The sequence below is a fragment of the Macaca fascicularis genome, chromosome 14 (assembly GCF_037993035.2).
Source record: "Macaca fascicularis isolate 582-1 chromosome 14, T2T-MFA8v1.1".
NCBI classification, from domain to species: domain Eukaryota; kingdom Metazoa; phylum Chordata; class Mammalia; order Primates; family Cercopithecidae; genus Macaca; species Macaca fascicularis.
In genome coordinates this window covers 10,918,043-10,939,595 of record NC_088388.1, presented here as the reverse complement: position 1 = coordinate 10,939,595, position 21,553 = coordinate 10,918,043, and the positions used below count along the sequence as shown (strand labels likewise).

Here is a 21,553-nt window from a genome sequence, read left to right as displayed (position 1 = left end):
TTCTTGATTTTTCCAGGTAGGTAAATGTAAGATAGTATTTCACCAGAGTTTTAATTTGCATTTCCCTGATCACTAATAAAGTTGAGACCTTAACATATATTTATCATATTCCCTCTTTTTAAAAGTGCCCGTTCATGTCCTTTGCCCATTTTTCTTTAGCATTCTGTTCTTTTTGATTTGTAGGAGCTCTTTGTATAATCTTGATACTCATCTTTAGTCAATTATACTTGTTTACACACATTTTCTTGCAGTTCATGGCTTGTCTTTTCACTTTCTTCATGACGTCTTTTGACAAATAGAATTCATGTATTTTCTTTTGTGGTCAGCTCCCTATCTTTTCATGAAGTCTTTCTTGCCCTAAATTCAGAAAATGTTCTCTCATATATATATGCTTATATATATATACATATATATAAGTATATATATACGTGTGTGTGTATATATATATATATATATATATTTTTTTTTTTTTTTTTTTTGAGATGGAGTCTCGCTCTGTCACCCAGACTGGAGTGCAGTGGCGTTATCTCAGCTCACTGCAAGCTCCGCCTCCCAGGTTCACGCCATTATCCTGCCTCAGCCTCCCAAGTAGCTGGGATTACAGGCACCCACCACCATGCCCAGCTAATTTGTGTGTGTGTGTGTGTGTTTTTGTATTTTTAGTTGAGATGGTGTTTCACCATGTTAGCCAGGATACTCTCGATCTCCTGACCTTGTGATCTGCCTGCCTCGGCCTCCCAAGTACTGGGATTACAGGCATGAGCCACCATGCTTGGCCAGATATTCTCCTATATTTTCTTGAAAATGTTTTTAAATTTTGCCTTTTCGCTAATCCATTTGGAATTGATTTTTGTATATGTGGAAGGCAGGGATCCAACTTCATTTTTCTTCATGTGAATAATTATCTCAGCATCAGTTGTTCATAGTTTCCACTTCCTCATGGATGAACAAGGTCACCTCTGTCCTGCATAATGCTTGAATGAGCAGGGATACTGTTGACTCTATTCAGTTTCACTGATAAATGTATCTGTCTTTATGCTTCTATCATGTAATTTTAATTGCTGCATCTTTATGATAAATTTTGATGTACAGATATCTCAAGATCCCACTCTCAACCATGCCTGAGCTTTTGCCTTTCATTATAAGTTGCAAAACTAGTTTGTCAAGTTGCTCAAAATACCCTATTGGCATTTTGCCTGGAATTACAGTAAATCAATAAATCAGCTTGGCAATTGTGGCATCTTTACAAAAATTGTTTCCTTCAGTTAATTATGTATTCTATCTATTTGTTAGGTTTTTAAATATTTCAATGAATTCTTCTAATATTCTTCATAAATATCTAATCTTAGTATATTGCATTTTTCTCTCTACTCATTTGGAAGTTTACACTGTTTTCTTTTACTTATTGCCCTTGAAATTTTAAAATGTATGCTTAAGTCTAAAATTAATATCCTAAACAATCCTCTGAAACAATGTAAGGAACACTTTCACTCTAATCTTTCCTGCCCGTGCTGTTTTAGTCTGCCCCTTTTTTATCCCCAATTCACATTATTATTACCATTGTTATATTATGCAGACATTCATTTAGATTTGCCTATATGTTTGCCACCACCTTTGCTCATCATTCCTTCTTGCATCACAAACCTTCTGTCTGAGGTCACCTTTCTTCCCAAAATACAGATGGGCCTTGAAGGTCCTATAGTGAAGGTCTATTGGTCATTAACTCCTGGTTCTCATGGTGCTGAGATGAGGACCTCAGGGCTTCCTGGGACAACATGTGGAGGAGCTGAGATGGAGAAGCAGAAGGACTTCTAATTCTGGAAGGGCCTGTTAAATTAAGCTTAGCCTAAACCTCCTCCTTACGTATTTTAAATTCAGCCTAAAGGTTTCTCTGTACAGAGTGAAATGTAACTTAACTGGATGTGTAAACAGACTAAAATCTACTCTTGTGCCAACTACCAAGTTTTAGCCAACTGTTCAAATCATGTTCAAATAAGGCACAAGCCAAGCTGTAACCCATTCAGCTGTTGCTGTACCTCACTTGTTTCTGTATATCACTTTCCTTTTTCTGTCCATAAATCGTCTTCAACCATGCAGTATCACTGGAGTGTTTCTGAATCTTCTGTGATTCGACAGGTTGCCTGATTCATAAATTGTTCTTTGCTCATTTAAACTCTGTTAAATTTAATATATCTTTCTTTTAACAGGCCCAAAGGGAGACCCAGGGGCCTCTCCGGCGGTGGGGGGTGAGAGTCCTCAGTGGCAGAAAGTGTTGGAATGAAAGCTCTTGCCTGCACACTGTCTCTATGGAGACCACATTTGCAAAGGCCCCCAGCACAAGAGCTAGAACTACACAGAGCTGGAGGGAGTCCATGGACTGTCCCACGGCACACTAGAATCTGTCACCTCTGTCCCTTCTCCCTGCTGCCAACTGCAGAGGGAGGAAGAGGTGGTGTCTTTGAGGTGGACATAGTAGCTCCTGCCATCCTTCTATTCCAGGGTACTGCAGTGGGAGGGAGGGTGCCCAAAGGAGCAAACCATGCTCCCCACCTCCAGGCCCTTAGCCGTGCATCTCACCTGCCACTAATAGGATATGGAATCAAAAGCTTAACATTAATTAAGTATGACTTTTGTTTTGAATTTCTACTTTTTACTATGGACATGTTCACATACATATGAAAGTGAGAAAGAAAAGAAGTATTTTGTTTGAGAAATACAAGCCTCCTTTAAATTATTAGACCCAGAGAGACATTGGAATGAGAAGCAGTCATGTCCCACTGCCCCCTTAAGCTTAGTAAGGATTTCAAAGCTGCTTGCTATGCAGGATCCAGACTGAGAACCCACATAGCTTGCCACCCTCTGGATTATACCCACGGCGTCTCTATTTTGTTTTGTTTTGTTTTGTTTTGTTTTTTGGTTGGGGGGGATATTCATCCCTTCAAGGATTTATCCTTTGTGTTACAAACAATCCAATTATATTCTTTTAGTTATTTTTAAATGGACAATTAAATTATTGACTATAGTCTCCCTATTGTGATATCAATACTAGGTCTTATTCATTCTATTTTTTTGTACACATTAACAATCCCTCCTCCCTCCCACCTTCCCACTACCCTTCCCAGCATCTGGTAACCGTCCTTCTACTCTCTATCTCCATGAGTTGAATTGTTTTGATTTTTACATCCCACAAATAAATGAGAACATGGGATGTTCGTCTCTCTGTGCCCAGCTTATTTCCCTTAGCATAATGACCTCCAGTTCCATCCATGTTGTTGCCAGTGAGAGGATCTCATTCTTTCTTGAGGCTGAATATTACTCCCTTGTGTATATGTACCACATTTTCTTTATCCATTCATCTGTTGATAGACACTTACTTTGCTTCTGAATCTTGGCTATTGTGAACAGTGCTGCAGTAAACACGGGCATGCAGATATCTCTCTGATATACTGACTTCCTTTCTTTTGGGCATAGACCTAGCAGTGAGATTGCTGGATCATATGGTGGCTCTATTTTTAGTTTTTAGGAACCGCCAAACTATTCTCTACAGTGGTAGTACTAATTTACATCCCCACCAACATTGTACAGCAGTTCCCTTCTCTAGAAGGCTGTCAGATAGAAGAGGGAGGCAGAGATATAGACCAAAGTAGGTGAATGTAAGCATTAGTCCCTCCTCTAGGCCCTGAGAGTTACACCCATTCAGAAGCAGGGATTGTGAAAGAGGCTATTGGAACAAAGAAGGGGACAGAGGGGGTATCTCAAGATCCCTGACCACAAATTGTTTTTCCTAGGCTGTTAATTGGTAACTGATTAATAATAATTATAATTGGGGGATTATAATTAATAAATTATAATTTTATATTATAATTTTAAATTTATATATAATTATATATATATATAATTTACTAATTATAATCCCCCAATTATAATCTGTGGCCAGTTGGAAGAAGAGTATGGGACTAGTTTGTGCTTGGGCCACAATTCCAGGTCTACAGGGAGAAATTGAAGAGGCGTGGCTGGACAAGAGCCATAAATCACCAAGGGTTATGAAACCACCTTTGCAAATTTATGACAGTGAGAAAATTATGACAGTGAAAGAGATCTGATTCAACCAACATCCATCTTGCTCTTGACCTCCAAACTGCCCTTGATCATTCCTGAGCTTAGGCCAAGCTAACTTTGGGAGACATGTATGTAAAAAGAAAAGTAGAGGTTCCTCTTCAAAGACTTTCCTCCCCGTCTAATTAGGAATCAATTGTAACTTCTCTTAGAAGCAAAATGTATTCAAAGACCTGTGCTAACATTCTTAAATATCTGCTAGCCGAAATAAAGAAATCAAAGTACTTTATGTTCTTGGCTCCCAAAGTTTAGCCTAAATATTTGCCCTGGCAGGCTTATACTGGTTCAAGCAAGCATTAGGTTATAGCCTGTTCCTCTTCCTTATTTAAAGGTGTTTTTACCTTTCTCAGCATTCCACAAGTTACTTCCTCCTTCCTTTGTTCTCCTCTGCCTTTGCCTCTTTTAAAAAGTTCTAAGTTGCTAGCCAATCAAGACAAATACAGAATGTGAGGTCCCATGCCAGCCAATGGAAACTGGACACAGCAGTAGGGTGAATGCATCAGGTTAAAATGACCCTGTCTCCTTTGTTCAGTGTACTCTCATGGCAAAACTGCTGGTGAGTGTACCCTTTCTGCAGAAAGTATAAAAATGGCCTTGCTGAGAAAATTAAATTTATCTTCAAGTGCTATTTCATTAAGGTACTGGGGAACAAGCATTTCAAACATTTAGTTTATAGTTTAAATGATAATAGCCCTTCCCTAAAACTAACCCACTTTTGTAAAGCTAATGAAAGGCCACCAGGTTAGGAGGATGAGAAGAGCCTAAATTCTGCTAAGGTGTAGCGGTAAACAATTACCAGCCATTATTCTGGAGGTCATAAGATTTGCCACTCTCCCAATTACTCCTGCAGATAATATCATGGTTGTAGAACCTAAGATTGACAATTTGAGATGTATTTTCAGGTTTTTGCATTTCTGACAATCAACCAATGGCTCCATCTGGACCTGCCAACCCCGCCAACCAGCCATAGACCCAGAAGCAGACTCCCTGGCCTGCCAAACTATCCTTACAAAACCCTGGCCTCCAACTTTTCAGGGAGATTGATTTGAGTAATAACTCCATTTCCCACATGGCATGGCTGGCCTCAATTTAATTAAACTCTATTGCAATGCTGTGGTCTCAGTGAATTGGTTTTGTCTGTGCAATGGGCAGGAAGAACCCATGGGGCAGTTACAGTTACATTCATTCATTCCGTAAATATATTTGAACACTCACTCTGGGTCAGGCAGTTTGCTCAGTACTGAGGGTATAGGAATAAGTCTGCCCTCATGAAACATAGGGAATAGAGCGAATGGGGAGAAAACATTAAACAGTTCTTCAAATATATAATGATGAGTGATGGTAGGTGCCGTAAGGGAAAAATAGAGGGAGTAGGGAGCTGAGCTGGGCATAGGGAATACCAGGTTTGGGGAGAAAGGTGTGAGGACTAAACTCTGATTTTTTAAATCTTGCCCAAATTCCTATCTAAGGGGTGTGGGGAGTCATGCCCTATAAATCATAAATTCTCATCACATGGGTTTTATTTAACCCTATATATTGTGACTTACTTTCCAACCTAGCTCTGGCATAACATTAGAAGACAAGGAGGAAAATCAAAATATTTTACCCCAAAACATGTTTCTTTGCCATATTTTGAAATGGTCCTGCAAAGTTTTCTTTGTGGGGGAAAATTTGCATCTGTAAAGAATCACTATTAACATAGCTAGGTCTTTTTCTTCCAGACTCTCCCAGTCTCCTAAAGAGATTAACTAAGATCTGAATAGGAAACATTTGTCATCTATTATCTCTAAGGGCAGCCACCATCAGACTTCAAAAGAACTTTGGTCTCCACAATCTTTATCTTAATCAGAACTTTCCCTTTCTATGAATTCCAGGTCTTTAGACAAACTCAACCAATTGTCAACCAGAAAATGTTTAAATTCACCTATAGCCTGGAAGCCCCCTGCCCCCCTCCTTCCTACTTTGAGTTGTCCCACCTTTCTGGACCAAACAACCTATGTATATGGTTTTTTTGGTTGTTGTTGTTGTTTTTGAGATGGATGGAGTCTTGCTCTGTCACCTAGGCTGAAGTGCAGTGGTGTGATCTCAGCTTACTGCAACTTCTGCCTCCTGGGTTCAAGTGATTCTTGTGCCTCAGCCTTCCGAGTAGCTGGGATCACAGGTGTACACCACTATGCCCAGCTAATTTTTTTGTGTTTTTAGTAGAGATGGGGGTTTCACCATGTTGGCCAGGCTGGTCTCAAACTCCTGACCTCAAGTGATCCACCCACCTCAGCCTCCCAAACTGCTGGGATTACAGGCGTGAGCCTCCATGCCCGGCCCCAAACCTATGTATTTCTTCAATGTATTTGATTGGCATCTCATACCTCTCTAAAATGTATAAAACCAAGCTGCACCCCAACCACCTTGCACACATGTTCTCAGGACCTCCTGAGGGCTGTCATGGGCCATGGTCACTCATATTTGGCTCAGAATAAATTTCTTCAAATATTTTAGAGTTCGACTCTTTTTGTCAACAGGTGGGAATAGATGCTCCCCTGCCAGTGTCAGAGTCACCCTAGGCCATTGGCCCCCTGAGGTCACCAGTACTTTCCTGGATTTCTCTCACAAGTTCTCCCTCATTCTGGCTCTGGAAGAGAGATTTGCCCTGCCTCACCCCCAGACACTCACAGACACTGAGGCCCTTTCTTATTCTGGAGCAAGCACAAGCTCTCGACAAGCCCAGTAAAGTCCCTCCCAGCTATCAAAAAGCAGTTATGTAAAAAGAGAAAGGAAATGCGCCATCCTCTTCCTGCTGCTCCCTCCCCAGAACAGGCCTCATCAGCCTCACCTTCGACTGTGGCAATAGCCTTGGGGTTTCAGGAAGATAACAGTTACAGCTACTCCTCTCTTAGGGGCTGAGTTAGGTCCTTCCAAAAACCCTGTGTTGAAGCCCCAGACCCTTAGAACGTGACTGTTATCTGTAGGCAAGGCATTTTAAGAGGTGATTAAGGTAAAAGGAGGTCATGTGGTTTGGCCCTAATCCAATATGTCTGGTGTCCTCATAAGACGAGAAGATTAAGACAAATGCAGAGACCTGGGGAAGGTCTATCTGCAAGCCAAACAGAGAGGCCTCAGAAGAAACCAAGTCCTCTGACACATGATCTTGGACTTCTGGCCTCCAGAACAGTAAGAAAATAAGTTTCTGTTGTTCAAGCCACCTGGGCTGTGGGTTTTGTTATGGCAGTGAGGACTAAACTCTGACGTTTTTCTTCTCTTGCTAAATTCCTATTTAAGGGGCCTGGGGAGTCACAACCTACAAACCATAAAATCTCAACAGAGCGGTTTTGTTTAACCTTATATAATGTGGCTCGCTTTCCATACTGACTCTGGCATAACATCACATGACAGATAAGAAAGAAATCAAATATTTTACCGCCAAATATGTTTCTTTGCCATATTTTAAAATGGCCTGCAGAGCCATTCTTGTGGGGGGAAATTGCATTTGTAAAATATCTCTGCTAACATAACTAGACCTTTCCCCCTTCCAGGCCCTCCCAAGCCTGAAGAAATTAATTGAGTCTAGCACCTTTTTGGGGTCTGAATAGAAAACATTTGCCATCTATTGTCTCTAAGGGTGGCCATCCATGAGGCTTCATCTACATAATGAGAACCCTGGTCTCCACAACCTCTTATCTTGACCCAGACACTCCTTTCTATTGATTCCAGACCTTTAGATAGTAACTTAACTCTTTCCACCAATAGCCAATCACAAAGTCTTGGAGTCCCCCTATGACCTGTAACCCCCATCCCGACTGCCTCTTTGAATTGTGCCACCTTTGGAAACTGAACCAATGCATAAAACCTGGCTGCAGCCCAATCACCTCAGGCACATATTCTCAGGACCTCTTGGGACTGTGCCTTGGGCCTTGGTCACTCATATTTGGCTCTGAATAAACCTCTTTAAATATTTTACAGAGTTTGACTTTTTTCATCCACAGCAGCCCAAGCAAACGAACGTATCCTCCTTCCTCATTTCACCCAGGAAGGAAGTGAGGCTGGATGGGGACCGTGCACCATTGGCCTCAAGCTGCAAGATCTGCACTGGTTCCAGGGGCTGGGACTAGGACCCAGATCTGATTCCAGTGCAGTGTCCCATGTCCAGACCCATTCAACTTGTAAACCAAAAGTAAATTTCTAGGCCCCACAACCAACCGAATGGACCCCTCCTCTCAGCCAAAGGCATTCCAAAGTTAACCTGAAAAACAGTTCAGACTGTGATGGGAAGTGGGGGTTGGATATGCCTTATTATGCCGTCTCCTCCCTTTGGAATTCAGGCACAACCGACCAGCATTAATATTAAAACAAAGATCTGAAGACTGACCAAACAGACTCATTGCAGCAATAAGACACCAAGTTCTAACCTGGCTCTAGTATAGCATCACGTGACAGTGGGCCCTGAAAGAAATTAAACTATTTTACCCCAAAATATTAATATATTTATTTGACATATTTTGAAATGGCCCTGCAAACCTTGCTCTTGTGGGGAAAATCTACTCTGCAGAGAATCCCCATCCCTTTCCAAGTCTTTTCCCTGATCCAGGCACCATTTTAGGTCTGATAAGAGCTCTAAAGCCTGCTTCCTGGAGGCTTCATCTGCATGATAAAACCTCCATACCCCTTAACTTAACCCAGACACTCTCTTCTATTGAGTCCAGGTCTGTAGGTACTTACTTAACTCTTTCAACCAATAACCAATCAGGAAGTCTTTGAATCCGCCTATGACCTGGAAGCCCACCTCTTCGAGTTGTCCCACCTTTCTGGACCAAACCAATGTACATATTACATGTATTGATTGATGTCTCATGTCTCCCTAAAATGTATAAAACCAAGATGTAGCCCAATAACCCTCAGCACGCATTCTCAGGATCTCCTGGGGCTGTGTCACAGGCCATTGGTCTCTCATATTTGCCTCAGAATAAATCTCTTCAACTATTTCGGAATTTGACTCTTTTCTTCCACAAACTGGCCCCTCCAGCCCCAGCTTCCTCTCACTGTGTATGCAGAGCACCCTTCCTGAGCACATCTGACTGAATTTCCCCGAATAAGCCCCTTAAGTAACCCAGCTCCACCTACTCAACAACATCTGAACAAACTCAGCTCCGCACCCAAAGCCCTTCCAGTTCCATCCTGAGTCAATGCTTCTCAAACTTTAAAGTGCATCAGAATCACCTGGAGGGCCTGGTAAAATGCAGATTCCTGGGCCCAGCTTCCAGAAAGTGCTCCTCAATCGGTCTGGGGTGGGGACCCAAAACTTGCATTTTTAACAAGTTTCCAGGTGAGGCTGATGCTAGTGGCCACAGCTTAGGTAGCACTGGCTAAGACACCTTATCCCAGGACCCTTCATGCACTCTCCCTCCGTCCTCCGCCTCAGCACCCCACGTGCTTGAGCCTTTGCCCAGCCTGGGCCCAGTGCAGGAATTCCCTGCTGCCAAGTCTGACGCTATGGGTCAGATCCCGGACCTCCTCACTCAGGATAAAGTTGAGAGGTTGTGCTTCTTTTTAAAGGGAAAGCCTTTTTGGGATTTGAACCAGAACTGGAAGGACTCTAGTAAAATGCAGATATTTGGGCCCACCCCCAGACACAGGCCTCCCTGTGGGACATGCTGCTATGGTCGCTTTCTCCATGTACGGATGAACAAAGGATGGCCCAGAGACGGGAAGTGACTTTTCCAAGGGCACACAGCACATTAGACGAGAGGCTGAAGAAGAATTCAAGTCTCAAGTCTCCTTCTTGTGCAGTTCTGTGCTTCTTGTGCTGCCCTTTCCGAGCTTAAGGGGTTCTGTTTTTTTCCCCTTCCCTCATTCTACTTTCTTGTGAGCCCAGCTGGGCCCCAGCATTTCAGGCTGACGCTGACATGGAGCCTCAGGGGGCTGTAAAACTTGGAAAAGGAAGAAGAGTGGAGGAAGGGACAAGAAAATGGGAGGAAGAGGGCCGGGCGGGGTGGCTCACACCTGTAATCCCAGCACTTTGGGAGGCCAAGTCAGGCAGATCACAAGGTCAGGAGATGGAGACCATCCTGGCCAGCATGGTGAAACTCAGTCTTTACTAAAAATACAAAAATTAGCTGGGCGTGGTGGCGCACACCTGCAGTCACAGGGAGGCTGAGGCAGGAGAATCGCTTGAACCCAGGAGGCAGAGGTTGCAGTGAGCCGAGATTGCACCACTGCACTGCAGCCTGGCAACAGAGCAAGACTCCATCTCAAAAAAAAAAAAAAAAAAAAAGAAAGAAAGAAAGAAAGAAATTGAGGGGAAGAGATAAAACCCTTTGTGGTGAAGGGAGGAAGAAATGGGAAGTCACCCAAGGCTGTCCAGGGAGCTGGGGGGGGAGCTGTTTCTGGAACCTAAACACACATACCACCTCCCCTTCCTCTGACCCAATGAGGTCTTGAGCTGGAAACCACAAACCCTCACTGACCCCACAGAAGCCAGCGTCTGGCTTCCCTCTGGCCACGTGCTGCAGACCCGGAGTGGGTGGTTAGTTGGTTAATGCCAGTCTTCCTCCCCCGGACACGGAGTTCTGCCGACAGCCCCCCACCACACCCCCCGTCAGAGCTCTACCTTTTACCGCTGCGAGTGGGGCTGGTGTGGAGCCTGGAGGTCACCCGCTGCCCTCCCAGGGCTGCTCCGGACAGCATTAAGACCCTGCAGGGCTCAGGTGAGACTAACAGCTGGGAGAGCTGCTCCAGGCATTTAGGACCTGGGACAGGTGAGTCAGCCCAGTGGGGGCAGGGCTCCTGGAACAAGGATCTACAGCTGGACTTGCCCCACCCTCATGTCACCTGGAGAAAAACTGGACCCAATTCCCGACAGCTTCATTCTGCAACCGCCAGTCTTCCACCCGGTGAGTTGTCACTCTAATGTGGAACCTCCTCGGTCTCTGGGCTCTTCCCTTCCAACTGGGCCCAGACTCCTGGGTGGTGGGGTGGAGAGGACCTCAGTCTTTGGCTCTGCTTCTCCCAAGCACCTGCCCTGGGTTCTGGAAGGCCCTCCTGAGCTAAGCGAAGTGGCTGACTGCTAATTCCCACTTGGGTGTAAATGACTGCTAGGCTTCCAGGGTTGCTGCATTTTGAAAGTGGTGAAGCCTGGAGCCGCAGTGCTCTGCCCCTACTGTAAAGGATGCTAGGAGGATGAGGGTGTGGGTAGGATTGTTGGGGGGATGCTGATTACTTAGTAAGGAGAGTCTCATCCCCAACTTGGAAGGAACGGTCGGGTGGGAATTTCCACTCAGGGATGGGGGTTGCGGGGGGTTTCTCTCTTCCTTCTCTTGCTCAGTCAGTGCCCAAGAGGTTTTCTGAAGCCAGGCAATGATTTACAGGAGGCTGAATTCCCAGCAGACACTCTCTACTAATGAGCATTAATTATCACTTTCCCTTACTTGGCCCTCCCCTCCCATGAGAGCTGCGTCCTCTCAGTTAATTACAAGCCTGGAGGAAGCCTGGGAATGGGAAGTGATCAACTGCTGAACCAGCTGAGCTTGCCAGGCTGGCATCCCAAGCCTCCCTCCCATGCTTCTCAGGTGCCTAAGGAATGGGCAGAAGCAGCTGCCCAGGTTACGGCAGCTCCTCGCTTTAGAGGCTGCGAGCTCCCACCTGGAGGGCCATCCTGGTGGGTTTCAGGTTTTTCTAGGTGGTTTGGGTTCCTAAAGGTTGCTGGGAGTTAGAGAGAAACACAGGAAGGCCTATCTTGTGATACTACTGGTGTGTACCTGCCGTCCTGCTCACACTCATTCCGAACACATCTACGCAGAGCCCTCACGGCGCCAGGCGAGGCACTGAGCCTACAGGAGGGAAAGATAAGGCTTCAGTTTTGAAGGGCTTATAAACTCCTAGGGAAAACAGCCAACCAGACCCTCTAAGCCAAGGGCCAAGCCAGCCACATGAGCAAAATGCCCTGGGAGCTCCAGGGAAGAAAGGAATAATCCAGGAACCCAAGTGGATGATGCTTAGAAAAAGAGTCAGGGTGAAAAGAGACAGGAGGAACAGCCCAGAAAAGGCAGGAAGTTGTAAAAGTGTGTAATGTATTTTAGGAAGGCCGGGTAACTTCTTCTTCTTTTTTTTTTTTTTTTTTTTTTTGAGACTGAGTCTTGCTTTTTTGCCCAGCCTGGAGTACAGTGGCATGCATGATCTCAGCTCGCTGCAACCTCTGCCTCCCAGGCTCAAGAAATTCTCCTGCCTCAGCCTCCTGAGTAGCTGGGATTACAGGTGCATGCCACCACTCCCAGCTAATTTTTGCATTTTTAGTAGAGATGGTTTCACCATGTTGGCCAGGCTGGTCTCGAACTCCTGATCTCAAGTTGATCTGCCTGCCTCAGCCTCCTAGAGTGCTGAGATTACAGGCATAAGCCACAGAGCCCAGCCCAGGAAACTTCTACTTGGGGAAAGGTGAGCCTGGGAAGGCCATTGTTAAGCGTCTCTCCAGGGGTCCATTTCAGAGTTAGCTGTCAGTTCCTAACTTGTCCATTCTTCTTGCTTCCCAGTTCCTAGTCTCCAGCCACTAAACAGTCCTCAGAAAGTCCCAGTACCAGGCTTCTGGGGACCAGGGTGGCATCTAGTGGATGGCAAGCGTCCCTGGGGTCACTGCAGCCTGTTGTGCCCCAGGAGCTGGAGAAAGGCAGCTGGCTGGTGCTGAATTTGGCAAGGGAGCTGAATTTGACTTCTCTGGTGTAATGTGGCTTTGCTGTATGAAGGTCCAGGAAAGGGGATTAGGTGGAAGAAAATATTTCAGTGAACACTGATTTTTACCTCTAAGGAATTTTCTGTTTGGGGAGGAAAAGTTGAGTTTTATTCTGCTCCTTTCCTCCCACTCCCCTGACATAGAGGTTCCTAAGCCCTTTCTCCAACCCTGCATGGATGGGTTTCTCTTCTTGTTCAGGTGGTTCCTTATGTCACGACAATTTTTGGAGGCCTGCATGCAGGCAAGATGGTCATGCTGCAAGGAGTGGTCCCTCTAGATGCACACAGGTAAGGTGGGGGAGGTGACCCAGGGGGTGCTGGAGCTCAGTCCTAGAGGCATCGAGCTGGAGGGCTCCTCGCTGCCTCCGGGATCTCTGTGGGTCTCTGATCAGAACTGCACTTCGAGGGGCTCACCTCCCAGTAGGTTTCAGGTGGACTTCCAGTGTGGCTGCAGCCTGTGTCCCCGGCCAGATATCGCCTTCCACTTCAACCCTCGTTTCCATACCACCAAGCCCCACGTCATCTGCAACACTCTGCATGGTGGACGCTGGCAAAGGGAGGCCCGGTGGCCCCACCTGGCCCTGCAGAAAGGCTCCAGCTTCCTCATCCTCTTTCTCTTTGGGAATGAGGAAGTGAAGGTGAAGGAAGGGATGGGCATTGGGTGGTCTAGAATTTGTGTCCTTGCACCCTTCCTTCCCTTCCCAGACTCCCCACGATGCGGTGTTGAGTGTCATTGGTAGTGGTCAAGTACCAAGAGGACCAAGAAGCTGCCATGCCCAGTTCCAGGCTGCCCTGGGCCTACATGGCAGCAAGAAAGCTCTACGGTGCCTGGCTCCAAAGAGGGCACTGCTGTCATAGTCATGGCAAGCACTTAGAGAGCACCTGCTGTATACCAGGAACTGTTCTAAGCCCTTTAAAGGTATCTGCTCATTGAATCCTCACAATAACCCCATTAGGTAGGTACCTTCATTATCCCCATCTTACAGCCATAGTGGCAGGGAAGAGGGAGAGAGAACTTGACCTCAAGGTTTTGACCTCTAATGTGAGCTCCTGCCAGAAACATGATGGGATCTTCAGATTTCTCCAGGAGACAGGGCAGCTGGTGGGAGAGGAGCCTCTTGGGCCTCAGTTTCCTCACGTAAATGGAGTGAAGATGATTCTTTGGGCTGCTGAGAAAGCGCAATGAGGGGCCTCTATTGGGGTAGAGGGAGCGTTGAAGGTGCCTTTATCTCCAGACCACCTCTGCAACCTTTGGAAGATTACTTAAGCCACCCAAGGCTCTGTAAAATGTACCTACCTCATAGAGTTGATATGAAGTTAAGTGAGGAAAATTGAGGGAAAAGTGCTTGGCAATGCCTGGGACGTTGTTATGAACTCAATGAACATTAGCTGCTGATGAGCCAGCCTCTGTCTGTCTCTCCAGGTGAGTGTGAATGGACAGCACTTTCTCCACTTCCGCTACCGGCTCCCACTGTCTCATGTGGACACGCTGGGCATATTTGGTGACATTCTGGTAGAGGCTGTTGGATTCCTGAACATCAATGTAAGTTTCCTTGGGACCAAGGCCTGGGCAGTGGCAGTGTCTAATTTCCCCTGACTCCTGGACAGGCCTGGGACCCCTTCCTCCACCCTAGACTGAGAGAGGGAGGAGGCCCTGTGCACCAGTAATAGCCAAGGGGGAGGGAGTCCACTGAGGTTTCAGGTGTGAGCGGGCTGAGGGGGAAGAGAAGGTGATGGCAGAAAGAGGGCCCAGGAGCCACAGGCAGGAGCCTGTACCCAGTGTGGGTCTGGTTAACACTGAGAAGCAATGGCCAGGAATGATTTGGCACACTGGGGCTGAAACAGGCGGCAGCTGGCTTTATCATTCCCACCTGATGGGCTTATGAAAGCCCAGATTTCTGGGGCTTGTCACCAGAGATTCTGATTTGGTAAGTACAAGGTGGGGCCTAGAAATTGGGATGTTCAAAATGCCAGCAAGAAGCCACCACTGACCAGCTGAATGGGAACATGAGGAGCTCTAAAGGCCAAAGCCAGGGCTCTGCCCATCTCCCAGGCATAGGTAGGGGACTGCAGTGGTCCTAAATGCTGCTGATTCTTTTCTCTCTTTCTGAACAGCCATTCGTGGAGGGCAGCAGAGAGTACCCAGCTGGACACGTGAGTCTCTTGTGAGCAAGGTCTGAGCAGCCACACCAGCTGATCCGCCCTTCTGTACAGCTGCTCCCATTACACAAGACCCAGCTGCCCCTTCCCTCACTGCTATGGTTGCCATGGACACAGCTGGCTCTGCTTCAGTCTCTGGAGGGCCTGGATTTGCCTCTCCCAGCCCCTCTCCAGGCCCAGCTTGGGAAGATGAATGGGGGTGCGCTGCATGCAGAGGGGGCAAGATCCTATATTCCTAGCAGGAGAGGCCTTAGTTGAAACGCTTATTTCTCAAACCACCCCCGCGAGGTGGCTGGGGTTGGCCTAGCAGGACAGAAGGGGAGATGAGGCCCATGTACTGCTCAAGGCCACACAGGGAGTGGATGACAGATCCTCCACCCCATTCTTCTCTATTATTCCAGAGTTGGTGAACCTCTGAAGTCCAGAGGATCCCCCTGGGGCTCCAATAACTCACCTGCTACTGTGAGAGAGACAAACCCCAAAGATTCCCAATTTGTCAGAATAACAAGAGGTTCCCTTTTCCTGAGCAAACACCGCATGGCCTTGTGTCCTCTCTTTCTTTCCCTGACAGCCTTTCCTGCTGATGAGCCCCAGGCTGGTGAGTGAACCTCCCTCCTGCTCCATCAGGGCTGGGGGCGCAGTCTGGGTAAGCAGCTAATGAGCTCCTCCTGGTGGGAAATCCCCAGCCTCAGGATTTCCCCTTCCTTTACAGAAAACTGCAAGCTGTGGGTAGGCCAGGAAGTTTGCGCCCTCAGCCCCAGGATTTCCCTTTCCTTTATAGCAAGCTGCGGGCTGTGGGAGGGCTGGGCAGCTTCAGGCTGAAGCTCCAGCTTCATTTTCCCTTTTCTCCACTTATTCTGAACATCATTACTTGATACTTCTCTGTGCCAGGCCCAGTGCCAGGCTCTAGGATAGAGGAACAAGCTGGTCCCAGCCATCCAGTTGCTCACAAGCTGGTGGGGGACAGACCACTAGATGGTCATTACAGTTCAGGAGTGAAGGGAGAAGGACATGGTGGTCGGGACACAGAGAGGCCAAGCTCAGCCTGGAGGGGCCAGGGAAAGTGTTTGGCGGGAGCAGAGTACAGGAGGCCAGGTGCTAAACAAATAAGCAACGCCTCCTGGCTGCAGGTCTGGGCAGAACATGCCTGCCCGCGTGCTCCCCTGGCCCCCGGGGGTGGGTGGTTCTCCCCAACACCCCCTGGGAGTCAACTTCTCAATACCTCCCTCGTTCCTTCAGGAGGTGCCCTGCTCACATGCTCTTCCCCAGGGTCTCTGGCCCGGGCAGGTCATCATAGTGCGGGCACTGGTCTTGCAAGAGCCCAAGCAGTAAGTATCCAGCTTGTAAGTGGAGGGGAGGGAGCAGCCTCTCTGTGACAGTCATGTGCTCTATAAAACATCATCTCTTTTAATCTCCTAGCCCCACCATTTAATCCCCATTTTACAGATGAGGTAACAGAGGAGCAGAAAGGAGAAGTGGCCCAATTTGGCAGAGCTTATGAAGGTCAGGCTGGGACTGGGACCAACAGCCCCAGTGCGGGGAGCATCATTCCCGCTGGTACATGTAGTCAGGCCTAGCCTCTTGTCCCAGGTCCTAGGAAAGGGGCCCCAGGAAAGGCCCTTTGTAGATGCAGGCTGAGGCCCAGAGCGAACATGTAGCTTCCCATGGTAACACAATGGGTGGTTCAAAAGATACAGCCAGACTGCCCCGGAGAAGAGGACTGGTATTTGGAAACCAGGACTTGGAGGGACACAATGACTAAGTGGACACTACCAAACTTCTCCTACATGGTGCGTTCAAACCCAGACCTGTGGCTGCAATCCAGTTAGACAAGAGCCACTGGCCAGGCTGCCTTGAGGAAATGCATTAGAGCTTATGACTTCTCTGGGCCCGAATGCCTGGGTTGGCATGTGCTCAGGACACCTACTACCTGTGCAACCTTAGGACCGATACTTTTCCTCTCCGTGCCTCTGTTTCCCTGTCTGTAACAAGGAGATGATAGACCGGGCATGGTGGCTCATGCCTATGATCCCAGTACTTTGGGAGGCCGAGGTGGGCAGATCATGAGGCCAGGAGTTCGAGACCAGCCTGACCAACATGGTGAAACCCCGTCTCTACTAAAAATACAAAAATTAGCCAGGTGTGGTGGTGCACGCCTGTAATCCCAGCTACTTGGGAGGCTGAGGCAGGAGAATAGCTTGAACCCAGGAGGCAGAGGTTGCAGTGAGCCGAGATCACACCACTGCACTCCAGCCTGGGTGACAAAGCGAGACTCCTTCTCAAAAAATAAATAAATAAATAAATAAAGTGGGGTTGATAACAATGCCACCTTTAGGGATGGTGCTTAGAATAGTACCTGGCACGTGGTAAGTGCTCCAGAAATGTGGGTGCTATTGCAATCATCTCAGTACAGGCAGGGGAGGGCAGAGTAAGGGAAGCACCCTGTGTTCTCCTTGCTCAATTTTTTTTTTTTTTTTTTTTTTTTTTTGAGACAAAGTCTCGCTCTTGTCCCCCAGGCTGGAGTGAAATGACGTGGATTACAGGTGTGAGCCACCGTGCCTGGCCTTCTTACTCAATTTTGTTTTTATATTTAAGCCACTGACCTCACTAAACCCTTACCCTGCACACTGTCAATCATGCCTGTGAATTCCTGGGCAGGCATGAAGCTCAGCACTCAGCGGCCTGAGCCTCCAAAGACAGGCACGGCTGAGTTGGATTTCTGGTTCTGTCTCTTATAAACGGTGCAGTCGTGGACCAGTCACTAAACCTCTCTGAGTCTGAGTTTCCCTACCAGAAAAAGGCGAACGATAATTCCAGCCCGCTAGGGAAAATGAAAAGTCCTCAGTGATGGAACCAACACTTCTTCCCACAAAACTTGGAGGCATGAGACCAGGTTCATATCGTGGCTCAAAGTCACAAGGTTACTAATGACATAGTCAGCAAGTAACTGCCCTTTCCCAAGGGCCATGAATGCATGTGTCCTCAGAAGCCAGACAAGTCTCATAAATAGTGAGGAATCCAGTTGGGAAGGTGGTGAAGGGGAAGGAGTATTTCCATACACCCAGTCATGCCAGATCTTCTGACTATTTTTAAAGCGAAAATAGAAGCCGTCTTTTCTACAAACTCTCTCAATTTTTGAATATTGTATTAAAGTTGAAGAATACTATGGACCAGACAAAACATTCCTATATACCAGTTCAGCTGAGATCCACCAACATGAAGATTTAGCACAGCACCTGGTACTTAGCGAGGCTGCAAAGAATGCAGCTGCTGCTATTTTGTGAAGGCAACCAATGGCTTGAATGGGGCAGAGGGAGTAAGAGATGGAGGGCGCAGGATTCATCTGCAGTGAAAATCTATCCCTCTTTCTCCACCTCATCCCTTTCCTCCTCCTCACTGAGTGAGAGTATATGACTGCAGCCTCAAAGAGCGTCAGCAGAGCTTCACTGGGCATCTGGTGATTTGTGATTATTCAGCGATCTAGTGGGCATCTAGTGATTCATGATTATCCGGTGATCTGGTGAGCTGAGCTGCATGGAGGTGAGGTAGGGAGACACTGAGGCCTCCTCACCAGGAGTTCGCAGGCCAGGGAAAGACAAAGCGTTGTCTGGCAGGACAGGGTAGGGGGAGCTATAGTGGGGCTGGAGGCTCCACGCAGTCCACTCTCCAGGGTTCCTGCCTTCCAAGCTTCTTTCCAAAATTGAGTCCTGGCCACCTCCTTCCCAAAGCTGGAAACTTACGGAACCTCCTCCTGTGACGATCTACCAGTAGTCCCTGAAAGGCCTGTCCAGGGCGGCCTTTTCCCCTACCTTACCTGCTCTCTGCATCTTGTCGGGATGCAGCCTTCTCCGGCATAGTGCTTCAAAGAAGGAGACTTTGGAAGTTCCCAAGAGATAAAAATAATCTCGGCCAGGCGCAGTGGCTCACACCTGTAATCCCAGCACTTTGGGAAGCTGAGGTGGGTGGATCACGAGGTCAAGAGATCAAGACCATCCTGGCCAACATAGTGAAACCCCGTCTCTATTAAAAATACAAAAATTAGCTGGGCATGGTGGTGCACACACCTGTAATCCCCGCTACTCGGGAGGCTGAGGCAGGAGAATCACTTGAACCCGAGAGGGGGAGGTTGCAGTGAGCCGAGATCGTGCCGCTGCACTCCAGCCTGGGTGACAGAGCAAGACTCCATCTCAAAAAACTAAAATAAAGAAAAATAATAATAATCTGGTTGCCCTATTTGAGAGGCAGGTACCGGATCCCCCCACCCCCAAATCTGGGGTCATGAATCCTAGTTCACATCCTAACCTGAGGCTGTACAACTATTACTCATAACAGAAGTCATTTAACTTCTTCTTGTTCTCATCACTTAAACGGGCTGACAAACTCACAGCACAGAATTTGTGAGGATTAAGGAAAGGCAAACTAGCTTCTGTAAAACACCTACTGTGTGCTAGGAATCACTAGTTTTCACATACATTATCTCCTTTGTTGCTTTTTGTGGCTCTGTGAGGTAGAGATTGTACTATATAGTAATATTTTTAAATAGTAGGTATCATCTGAATGCTTATTACATACCAGGTGCTGTTCTCCATAAGCATTTTTTATGTATTAATTCGTTTAATTCTTATGACAATGCCACAGGCAGGTACAGTGCAGTTATCGCCACATTACAGATGAGGAAGCTGAGGCAGAGAGATTAAGGGTCTTGCCCAAGGTCACAGGACTAGAAAGTAGCAGAGCCAGGGTTGAACCTGGGCTGCCTGACTCTAACCACTATGCTATTTGGAAAACACTTAAGACAATTTTTAAGACAATACCTGGCACTAAGCATTCAATAAATGTTAGCTGCGGCTATCATCATCATAATCACCCCCATTTTGAGAAGGAGAAACTGAGGCTCGGGCTAGGCAATTTTCACACATTTCCCTCCCACCCCCATCCTCCTGTAGTCAGTAGATGGCAACCCTGAAGTCAATCTCAAGTTCATCTAGAACTCGTGTTCTTTCCACTGTTCTGAGCATCCAGCCATGAGGCTGTCATAGGCCCTCAGTGCTTGTTTCTGGAGGCTGAAGAGCTCAATCTTCCATCCACTCCCCCACCTCCACCCTTCCCCTGGGGGCTGAGCAGCAGCCTGCGGGCAATGGGCGGGCGCTGATCCCTTCTCCCTCCTCCTGCTTTCTGCAGTTTCACTCTGAGCCTGAGGGACCAGGCTTCCCGTGCTCCTGTGACACTCAGGGCTTCCTTCACAGACAGAACTCTGGCCTGGATATCCCCCTGGGGGCAGAAGAAGCTGATCTCAGCCCCCTTCCTCTTTTACCCCCAGAGATTCTTTGAGGTGGGTCAGAGCCAAGTGGTTACATTCCTTCAGGCAGGAGCACAGAGCTGAAGTCCCATAATGACCTGGGAGACTCTGGGGCGGGTGTACAGGGCAGATGTTATGGGGTGGGAGGCCCGAGCCAGCAGAGCACAGCGAATGTCTGTTCAGCGGTCCTCAATGCTCCACTCTGATGCCAGGGATCCCATGGCCAGAAACTCAATTGGTGCAGGTGGGGACCCAACATCAGCTTTAGTAAAAAGCTCCCCTAATGATGCCGACACGCAGAACCACTTCTCTACAGGAAGCAGCCCCAGTTACAGGTGGTGAAACTGAGGCCCAAGGCTGGGAAGATCCTTGTCAAAGGCCACAATGGACTGGTGACAAGCCAGGCCCCCGTCCTGTTCTTTTCCAGCACTGTACTGGCTGCCTCCGGGTCCAATCTTTGTGTCCTCTGAGAGGAGAGGGTCTCACCGGGGAGAGCATCAGGCAGACAAGGGAAAGTCTGGCTGGAAGCTGCAGCCTCCTCACTCCTCCTTTCCCAGGTGCTGCTCCTGTGCCAGGAGGGAGGGCTGAAGCTGGCGCTCAATGGGCAGGGACTGGGGGCCACCAGCGTGAACCAGCAGGCCCTGGAGCAGCTGCGGGAGCTCCGGATCAGTGGAAGTGTCCGGCTCTACTGTGTCCACTCCTGAGGAGGGTTCCAGGGAAACCCTGACAGAAAACAGGAAGGTCAGCCCACACCCAGGGCCCAGCTCTCCTCCCCTCATTAAACCGTCCACCTGACACCCCCACATCAGGCCTGGTTCACTTCTGGGCTCACGGGCCTGAGTCTGCAGGAGCTTTGGGCCTGAGGGAAGGCACAAGGGTGCAAAGGTTCCTCGGACTCTGCACCTTCCTCCACCACGAGCCTGGGATTTGGCTCCATCTGCCTTCAGGGCCTGAACTGCACTCACAGAGGCAGGTTTTGTAGACTAACAAAGATACTCCAAAATACAATGGCTTAAAGGATGCGGTCATTTATTATTTATTATTTATTTGTTGCATTCTCATCTAGCAGTTCTAGAGACAATGGTCCAGGTTAGTGGGGCAGCTCTGCTCCCCAGAGACATTCAGGGTCTGTCCCAGCCATTGTTCCACCACCCCCAGGGCATCATCATTGTCTCCTTGGCCGAAGCTCAGCTGCCACCCTATCTTGGTCTCAGCCACTGAGAAGGCTAACAGTGGCTGTGGACAAGACCCACCTGATCTCAT

General features: G+C 47.8%; 1 protein-coding gene across 4 annotated transcripts; it reads left to right on the top strand.

The window, feature by feature from the left end:
* The first annotated feature begins 10,587 nt into the window (after window positions 1-10,587).
* LGALS12 (galectin 12) lies at window positions 10,588-21,310 on the top strand. 4 transcript variants are annotated; one of them, XM_074013399.1, is made up of 10 exons: window positions 10,588-10,865; window positions 10,970-11,000; window positions 13,031-13,119; window positions 13,256-13,469; window positions 14,255-14,374; window positions 14,947-14,985; window positions 15,563-15,589; window positions 16,231-16,319; window positions 20,173-20,323; window positions 20,848-21,310. In XM_074013399.1, exons 3-10 carry the CDS (start codon window positions 13,079-13,081, stop codon window positions 20,992-20,994), a joined length of 828 nt encoding a protein of 275 aa, XP_073869500.1. In that variant the 5' UTR covers window positions 10,588-10,865; window positions 10,970-11,000; window positions 13,031-13,078; the 3' UTR covers window positions 20,995-21,310. The 4 variants fall into 4 exon arrangements, with proteins under 4 accessions (XP_073869500.1, XP_005577577.3, XP_073869501.1 ...); XM_005577520.5 differs by having other exon boundaries at window positions 10,588-11,000; XM_074013400.1 differs by having other exon boundaries at window positions 10,588-11,000; window positions 13,256-13,750.
* The last annotated feature ends 243 nt before the right edge of the window (window positions 21,311-21,553 follow it).